This window comes from Antechinus flavipes, chromosome X (genome assembly GCF_016432865.1).
Source record: "Antechinus flavipes isolate AdamAnt ecotype Samford, QLD, Australia chromosome X, AdamAnt_v2, whole genome shotgun sequence".
Taxonomy (NCBI): Eukaryota; Metazoa; Chordata; class Mammalia; order Dasyuromorphia; family Dasyuridae; genus Antechinus; species Antechinus flavipes.
In genome coordinates, this window is record NC_067404.1 from 77,229,718 (window position 1) to 77,239,475 (window position 9,758).

At 43.4% G+C, this 9,758-nt stretch overlaps 1 protein-coding gene across 3 annotated transcripts; it reads left to right on the forward strand.

Annotated features, from left to right (window-relative positions):
• The first annotated feature begins 1,464 nt into the window (after nucleotides 1–1,464).
• Nucleotides 1,465–5,308, forward strand: CT83 (cancer/testis antigen 83). 3 transcript variants are annotated; one of them, XM_051968980.1, is made up of 2 exons: nucleotides 1,465–1,897; nucleotides 4,999–5,308. In XM_051968980.1, exons 1-2 carry the CDS (start codon nucleotides 1,805–1,807, stop codon nucleotides 5,287–5,289), a joined length of 384 nt encoding a protein of 127 aa, XP_051824940.1. In that variant the 5' UTR covers nucleotides 1,465–1,804; the 3' UTR covers nucleotides 5,290–5,308. The 3 variants fall into 3 exon arrangements, with proteins under 3 accessions (XP_051824940.1, XP_051824942.1, XP_051824941.1); XM_051968982.1 differs by lacking the exon at nucleotides 1,465–1,897 and adding an exon at nucleotides 3,946–4,340; XM_051968981.1 differs by lacking the exon at nucleotides 1,465–1,897 and adding an exon at nucleotides 3,952–4,361.
• Nucleotides 5,309–9,758: the final 4,450 nt, after the last annotated feature.

The window sequence follows — 9,758 nt, forward strand, 5'->3', positions numbered from 1 at the left end:
GAAAGCTCGAGGAGCCAACACTGAGCAGGGAAAAGACACCATGGGCTGAGAATCTGCTGAAAGAAGTGCGGACGGTCAGCCCAGAGAACTGAGGCTTAAGGCAGGCATTCCCGATTTGGGGGACCCTTACCTTTCGGGGTGGGAGAAACTTGTCCCATAAGCCTACGAATGAATCAATTTCCCATTTCTTTTGTTTTATATATATATATATTATATATATATATATATATATATATATATGGGGGTGTCCCTGTGGCATATAAATATTTATTATAATTATATTATATATTATATAAAATTATATATAAATATTATAATATATTTTTTAAACATTTTATTATGTGTATATGTATGATAAACTTGTGAACTTCTCTTCATTTTGAATAGGGGTTATGGGAAGATTTACTAAAAGGGGGATCTGGCCCAAGGGGTACCAGAACAAGATTCTCTAGGAATAGGTAACATTAGGAATGGTTTAGGCGTCAATGTGAGTTAATTTATCTCCTTCTTTCCCACTGATCTTGATGAGGAAATTCTCATTTGCTTTGAAGAATTCATTGATTATAGTCAGCGTTAGAAAGAACCTTAGAAGTCATGAAGTCCGATTCATCCATTTTACAGAAGAGGAACCTGAAGCTCAGAGAGATTGACTCAGCTAAATCAGATAGCTACAAGTGTCTAAGTCTTTTGAACTCCCTCTCCGGACCACTTCACTGTATATTAGGCTATTTGTTCAATCTTTTTTTTTTTTTTTAATGTTGTGTTCAACTGTCATTTGGGGTTATCTTGGCAAATACATTGGAGGGGTCAGCCATTTCCTGATCTAGTACATTTTACATATGAGAAAACTGAGGTAAACAAGGTGAAAGTGACTTGCCCAGGGTTACACGGTTAGGAACTGCCCGAGGCTGAATGTTTTCTTCATTGTCCTGACTCCAAAGCTGGTACTCTGTGTACTGCGTAGCCTAGCTACCCTGTGGTAGGCAATATGGCTCCTGCTATCTGTCCATTTGGTACTGTGAGGAAGGAGGGGGCCCCAAAGTGGTCTGAGGTGGGCCTATATGGGGGAGGCCTGGGGCACCCTATTCAACCCCTCCCCATCTGCCTGAGCCCCAGGGCTATCTCCAGGCTGGGGGGGACACGGACTTTTATGCTCCCCCAGCTTGTCCTGTCTGTGGTTAAAAGCCCAGGTTGGGAGGAATTCAGATGCTCATGGCCCCCCTACAACTTGGCACCTGGGCCTGTCTGTGGTTAAGAGCCTGGGGGGGGGGGCATTCGGATGCTTACAGCTTGGCACCCTGTGGCTTGGCACCTCCTTGGCAACCAGACCTCCCTGTAGTTAAGGGCCCAGCCCTGGCGGGCCCTGGCTGACGTGGGCTGGGGGCTCTGTCACGTCAGACGCTCAGGGGCCCACACCACGGCTTACGCCACCACCGCGGCCCAGGCCCGGCACTTTGTGACCGCATAGAAGGCGCAGGCCTTAATACTGACTGCCGCACGAGCTGCCGCTGACTCGGGCTCAGGGCGCGAGGAGAGGCCGGCCGCCTGTGCCCGGCCAGTCACTAGGACCAACCTGCGCGCTGCCTTCCTTTCTCTCCCCCGTCCTGTCCTTCCTGTGCCCCTGCCTTTGTCCCCCTCCCCCAGAGCCTCCGCCCCAACTCCCCCGCCATCTATACAGGGGTTCCCCTCCGCTTGTGGGCACGGATGCCCTCCGCTGCAGCTGCCCTCGGGCGGCTGTGAGCAGGAGGCCACTCCGGCCCGGCCACCCCATCTGCGCCTCTGGACCCACGTCCAGACCGCCACCATGTTCTTGGGAGCGTTGTACCTGCTGCTGACCGGTGGTATCTTCCTGGGCCTGTGCATTCTGGCTTGGATCAAGGGCTGGAAATGGCTTAAGGTAGAAGATGGGGAGGGGCCGGGGGGGGGGAGGAGAGAGGAAGGGGAGTGAAGGGAAGAGGTGGGGGGGCGGAGGGAAGAGAGAGGGGGAGAGGAGGAGGGAAGAGAAGAGGGGGGGTAGGGGAGGAGGGAAGAGAAGAGGGGGATAGGGGAGGAGGGAAGAGAAGAGGGGGTAGGGGAGGAGGGAAGAGAAGGGGGGGTAGGGGAGGAGGGAAGCGAAGGGGGGGTAGGGGAGGAGGGAAGCGAGAGGGGGTAGGGGAGGAGGGAAGCGAGAGGGGGTAGGGGAGGAGGGAAGAGAGAGGGGGAGGGGAGGAGGGAAGAGAGAGGGGAAGGGGAGGAGGGAAGAGAGAGGGGAAGGGGAGGAGGGAAGAGAGAGGGGAAGGGGAGGAGGGAAGAGAGAGGGAAGGGGAGGAGGGAAGAGAGGGGGAGGGGAGGAGGAGGGAAGAGAGGGGGAGGGGAGGAGGAGGGAAGAAGGTGGGGGAAGGAGGGAAGAAGGGGAGAGAAGGGAAGGAGGGAAGAAGGGGAGAGAAGGGAAGGAGGGAAGAAGGGGAGAGAAGGGAAGGAGGGAAGAAGGGGGGGAAGGAGGGAGAGAAGGGAAGGAGGGAAGAAGGGGGGGAAGGAGGGGAGAGAAGGGAAGGAGGGAAGAAGGGGAGAGAAGGGAAGGAGGGAAGAAGGGGAGAGAAGGGAAGGAGGGAAGAAGGGGGGGAGGGGAGAGAAGGGAAGGAGGGAAGAAGGGGAGAGAAGGGAAGGAGGGAAGAAGGGGGGGAGGGGAGAGAAGGGAAGAGGGGGGGAAGGAGGGGAGAGAAGGGAAGGAGGGAAGAAGGGGAGAGAAGGGAAGGAGGGAAGAAGGGGAGAGAAGGGAAGGAGGGAGAGAAGGGAAGGAGGGAAGAAGGGGGAGGGGAAAGGAGGGAAGAAGGGGGAAGGGGAAAGGAGGGAAGAGGGGGGAGAGAAGGGAAGGAGGGAAGAAGGGGAGAGAAGGGAAGGAGGGAGAGAAGGGAAGGAGGGAAGAAGGGGGGGAGGGGAAAGGAGGGAAGAAGGGGGGGAGGGGAAAGGAGGGAAGAGGGGGAAGAGAAGGGAAGGAGGGAGAGAGGAAGGAGAGGGGAGAAGGGGGGGAGGGAAGAAGAGGGAGAAGGGGGGAGAGGGAAGAAGAGGGGGAGAGGGGGGGAAAGGGAAGAAGAGGGGGAGAGGGGGAAGGAGGGAAGAGAGAGGGGGGAGGGTGAAGGAGGGAAGAAGGGAAGAGGGAAGAGGAGGAGGGAAGAAGGGGGGAGAGGGAGGAGAGGAGGGAAGAGAGAGGGTCGGAGAGGGAGGAGAGGAGGGAAGAGAAAGGGTAAAGGGTCGGAGAGGGAGGAGAGGAGGGAAGAGAGAGGGTCGGAGAGGGAGGAGAGGAGGGAAGAGAAAGGGTAAAGGGTCGGAGAGGGAGGAGAGGAGGGAAGAGAGAGGGTCGGAGAGGGAGGAGAGGAGGGAAGAGAAAGGGGGAGAGGGAAGAGGAGGGAAGAAGGGGGGAGAGGGGAGGGGAGAAGGAGGGAAAAAGGGGGAGAGGGGAGGGGAGGAGGAGGGAAGAGAAGAGGGGGAGAGGAGGAGAAGGGGAGGAAGAGGGAGAAGGGGAGGAGGAGCGAAGAAGGAGGAAGGAGGAGGGAGGAAGAGGGTAGGGAAAGGGAAGAGGGGTGGAGGGAAAGAAGGAAGGTAGGGAGGAAGAAAAGAGAGTGAGGGAAGGGGGGGAGGAGAAAGGGGAGGGAAGGCAAGCTGAAGACACCAGAGCAAAGACAATTGAGAACACTGCTTACCCCTCCCCCCCTCCAGCTCTCCCTTCTGCCTTTCCTCCCCCCCAAGGAAAGGTAGCTAGGGATCCCTCCATCCCCCCTAGGAAGGCTATTTTCTCTTTCCTGCCCTACCCCCTCCATACTGGGAGGCTAAAATAGAGGCAGGGACCTGTGCAGGTGGGCCCCCCTCCCCGCACCTGAGGATCACCTTGATGGTGGCCCTCTCCCACTCCTCCTCCTGACCCTCCCCCCCCCACATTGTCACCCTCTTCTGCCCCTCCCCCCACTGTTACCCCTTCCCATTGTTGTTCCTCCTCCTGCCCCTCCCACCCACTGTTGCCCCTCCCTCCACTGTTGTTCCTCCTACTCTTGCCCCTCCCCCCACTGTTGCCCCTTCCTCCATTATTGCCCCTAATCCTGCCCCTCCCCCAGGGTTGCCTCTTCCCATTGTTGTTCTTCCTCCTTCCCCTCCCACCCACTGTTGCCCCTCCCTCCACTGTTGCTCCTCCTACTCTTGCCCCTTTCACCCACTGTTGCTCCTTCTCCCACTGTTGCCCCTCCAGTTCCTCCTCTCGCCCTCCCTCACTGTTGCCCTTCCCGAACTTCCCCTGTCTTCCGCTCTCCCAGTATGCTTGTCAGTGCCGGCCATTCTCCATGGGTACCCATTCTCTCCAGGATGCTGAGGTCAAAACTCAAGGATACCGAGTAGGGTTCTTGGGATCTGGGCACTTGGGGAGTGGGGAGAGGCCCCGATAGCTATCTTGGCCGGGCATTGCCGGCTCCCGGCAGGCCTCGGTAATCTACACCAATGACAGAACGGATAGGAGAGGCCAGCTTCTGGGCCTTGACCTTGAAAAAGCACTTTTCTGTGAAGGATGTTTCTTGTTGGGAAAAAAAAAAAAGCCATTTTGTTTTGTAGAACTTCACGTGTGTTTTCTTAATTGGGGATGGGAATGAGGGAGGGAACCTAGAACTCCAAATTTGTAAAAATAAAATAGAAAATTGTTTTTCAATGTAATGGGGGGGAATATTAAATAAATGCCCCAAATCAAGCTTCTTCACGGGCAGGAAGGCCTCCCTTTAGGCATCACCTTTTCAAATGTTATTTAGTTTTGGGTTTTTGGAGTTTTTTAAGTTCATTTTTCTGGAAACTTTTTCAATAGTTCCATTTCGTACCCATGCCCAAAGAGAGATTTGAAGCACTAGCTGGCCACGGGAGGAGGGGAAGCTGGACTTAGAGGCGGGGCTGGTTTGGGATTGTCAAGAATAGCCAATTAAAATGCCTCTGGTTGGATGTTTGGAACACGGTAAACCACAAATGCACGATTTTTCTCTTTTCCAGAGAAGGATCCCGGAAACAAGACCTGAAGATGAAGATGAAGAAGACGCTACTTTAAGAGACAACATGGAAAATGGGTTATCTGTGCGCAACCTTTCCAAGGAGATCCTGAATGACTATCCACACTCCATCGCCATGCAGAAAAGAATTCTGTTAAACCTCAGAGTGGTCGAGTACAAGCTGGCCGAACTGGAACAATTCCTGGTTGCCCAGGGCTTAAGTGCCGAAATGGAGTACCAGCAGATTTGTGAAAAAGATCCAGATGACGACGGTGTTAATGGAAACCAACAATAAATCTGATGGTCAGGCGCGACATTGTTGTTTTTGTCTTTCTTGGTATCTTACGTATAAAAGCGACAGCTAGGTGGGGCAGTGGTTAGAGCGTGGGACCTGGAGTCCGGAAGACTTGAGGTTTACTAATGGAGTAACCTTGGGCAAGTCATTTAATTTCTGCCTCCCTCAGTTTCCTAATATCTAAAGTGGGATAATAACCCCCACCTTTCAGAGTTGTCAAAAGGATCCAAAGAAATATTTGTAATGTGATATAGGAAAATGCTAGCTCTTCTTATTTATTGATCATAAGAATCCTTTGACCCTTAGGAAGTAGAGACGGGGACCTCAGGGTCTATTAAGAATAGTGTCTGCTAATGCATTTTAACAAATTATTTGTTGGTATTGGCCTGCCACTGTAGTCAGGAATAATTTTAAGGAACCGGTGTTGTGATGTTCCTTCATGGGTATAAATGTTGCTTATCTTTTCCTTCCCCTTGCCATACACAAGCGGAACTACTATTTAGAAGACTAATAGGAAGATATGCCTGAGGAACATAAGCACCTTTTATCGTTAAGATTCTCACACTCCAATATCATTAAAGCTCACTTGAAGAAATGAATGGAAAAAAAGCATTTATTAAGTACTTATTATAAGGTAGGAACTGAAATACAAAGAGAGTTGAGAACAGTCCCTTGATGTTCTAAGGGGGAGATCAGGGATAAGGTGGGCAGGGAAAAGGGGGAGCATGTCGGTAGTAAAGTCGGAAGCAGTACTCGGGACAAATCCCATTAATGACAAAAATCTATTCAAACTTGCCAACATCCTACTGCTTAGAGTAATATTTAATACAGAAGAATTGCAGCATGCAATCCAGTGGCTTTGGGTTAACATCATATGATGATACGCTTAGGACTTTTAAGATTTATGAGGTACTTTGGTGGTAACCACCAAGGGGATAGGCAGGACAGATATTCTGCCGGATTATAGATAAGGAAACAGGCTTAGGTGCTGACCTGTTCCTGATCACGCAATTAATAAATGCAACTCACATTTGACTTGAGCCCTGACTTTGAGTCTGGTACTCTATCCACTCCATCATGTCTGTGCTTAAGAGATCTTTACACGCTAAAACCCCCCAAATCACGAAATGTCTAGCACAGGTTATTTTATTTGTAAATAGCATTTTGTTTTGTTTTTTTGAAATATGTAAAGATAATAGTCATTTTTTAATATTGTAAATTGCAAATTTTTCTCCTCTGCTCCCCTCCATCCTCCCAGAAGGGCAAGCAGTCTGCTACAGGTTATACATGTGCATTCATGGAAACATTTCCATATATTAATCATGTTGTGAAAGAAGAAACAGAACAAAGGGGGGGGGGAAGTCACATACAAAAAAATGTAAAAAAAAAATATGCTTTCTCTGGATGCAGAGAGCATCTTCCATCATGAGTATCTTAGAATTGTCTCGGTTCATTGTATCGGGAAGAAGAGGCTAAGTAAATTATAGCTGATCACAGCATGGTGTTGCTATTGCTGTATATAATGTTCTGATTCTGCTCACTTCCCTTGGCATTAATTCATGTTTAAGTCCAGGTTTTTCTGCGATCTACCTGTTCATTTCTTATAGCACACAGTATTCCATTTATGTACCACAACTTGTTCGGCATATACATGTGAATACTTTTCCCTTTTTTAATGATCTTTGAGATATTGTAATATTGCTGGATCAAAGGGCTAGACACAGTCAGAGTTTTCTTTGGTGCATAGTTGATCATTGATAATTTGGGAATGACTTGCATTCTTATAAATTTGAATCTGTTCTCTATAGATTTGAGAAATGAGGCCTTTATCAGAAACAATTGCTGTAAAATTACCCGTCTTTCCGCTTTCTTTCTGCTTTTGGTTGCACTGGTTTTGTTTGGGCAAAACCTTTTTAATTTAACGTAATCCAAATTATGTTGCATTTAACGATCTCTATCTCGTTTGGGCATATTTTTTTTTTCTCTTCTCCGTAGATCTGACAGATAAGTTATTCCTAACTCTAATAATCTGCTTTGTGTCTAAATCAAGAACCCATGTTGACCTTCAAGCTTGGATTCTTGGAAGTTTTGAGGATTGCAAGCTATTATGGTTCTTACCTAAGGTAAAAATATTTCAGATACAGGCCTGACAGAACACAGACCTCTTCTCTGATGCCCTAGCCAAATACAGAGAGGGTCATCACTAGAAAACCATGAGAATCGAGGATTGGTTGGTCTGTACAGCACTTTCTGAAATGCAGGATTATGATCTTCCATGAGGAAGAGGTACTTAGATATGATATGGTATATGTTATCAGTATAGTAAGAGACAGTTCAATGGTACACCTGCTATGCATTATGCCCCTTCCCCTACACCAAATTTCACCATTATAAAAATTTTGAGTCACCAGAGGTAAATGATAATAAAAGGAATTTGGGATGTATTCTCTCCCTAGAATTTTTCCTAAAAAAATTTTTTTTAACAACACTCCGAATAATCACCAAGCGAGAACCAGCAATTTAAGAGTAATATAGCATGGCCATTGCCAACGATTTAGAACTTTCTTTTCCAAGTTGTTTCATGGAATCCTGGTATTGTATGATATGAAGTGTTGCCCTCAACACAAGTGTTGAGGGAAAAAATTGAGGTTAGCAACATGTCCCTCCAAATCATTAAATTTTGTATATATATAAATATTAGGCAGTTTTCCGATAGAAAATATTTAATCAATAATCAATTAAAATTAACCAATTAAAACTAAGTAAATATTTACTTTTATCAACAAAATCAATTAATTTTATACTTAATTTAAGTCAGTTAATTTGACATTTAACTTAAAATTAAGTTTAGCAAAACCAATTAATTTACTATTTGATTAACAAAATTAATTGATTTAATATTTAATTATTAAAATCAATTAATTTAATAGTTAAGAAAATAATTTTAATTTAATTAAGAAAATTAATTTGGCATTCAATCAACAAATCAATTAACCTAACACTTAATATTTAATTAGCAAAATTAATTATATGATTAGCAAAACCCAAATATTGAATCAATTATTTAATGCTTAATTAACAAAATTAATTAAATATTTGATTGCCAAACCGAATTAGATATCTAACAAAATTAAATAATTTAATATTTAATTAATAAAGTTAATTTAATATTGGACTCAATTATTAAAAGTCTAATCAAGCAACTAATTACCATATCTAAATAAATATTCAATTAACAAATTCAATTAAATGATTACCATAATTAAATAACATTTAATCAACAGAGTCGATTAGTTTGCCATTTAATTTAATCACCCACCAAAACTAATTAATTAAATTTTAAGCTACAAAATCAACTAGATAATTAATTGCCAGAACTAATTAGTTATTTAACAAAATTAAATAATGTAATAGTTAATCAACAAAATTAATTAATTTAATATTGACTTAACAAAACTAAGTAATTGAATATCTAATTAGCAAATCTATTTAGATATCCAATGAACAAAATCTAGTACTTGATTAACAAAATTAATTAATCTGGTACTTAATACTTAATTAACAAAATTAATCTACTGCATAATTAACAAAGTTAATTAATTTAATATATTACAAAGTTAATTAATTTAATTAAAAGTTAATTAATTTGATCTCCAACTAACAAAAACAAATCAAGTGTTTAATTAACAGAATTAATTACTTTGATACTTAATTAGCAAAATTTATTTAATGCCCAGTTAAAAATTTAATTAAATTTTAATTAACAGCACTAATTTGTCACTTAATAACAGACCTAATTAATTGTTAATTAACAAAATTAATTAAAATTTAATTAACAAAACTAATTAAATTATTTTAGTTGCCGAAATTGGTTGAATTTTAATTAACAAAATTAATTACTTTAATATTCAATTAATAAAATTAGCTGAAATTCTAATTACCAAAACTAATTATTTTGATACTTAACTAACAAAATTAACTAGCTGTTAATTAACCTGATTAATTTAATGCTTATTCAACAAAATCGATTAAATATTTCAATAACAAAATTAACTTAATACTTTGACAAAATGATTAGTTAATTAACAAAATTATTTGGACATTTAATTAACATAGCTAATTTAACATCTAACAAAGTTGACTGATTTATTGCTTGATTAACAAAATTAATTAATTTGCTATTTAATTAACAAAATTAATTTGCTATTTAATTAACAAAATTAATTAATTTAGCACATAACTCAATTAATGAAATTAAGTTAGATATTAATTAAATCTTTAATCTATTAAAATTAATTAATTTAATAATTAATATTTAATTGCCCCAAACTTTTCCTTCCATCCCTCTTCTATATCCCAGGGATATCACAAAACACTAGACCCTTCCCCGGATCAGCATTTTTCAGTTCTGTAGTGCTTTGTAGGATAATCTTTAAATTTGAATTGTACATTATTTCATGCTTCAAGAT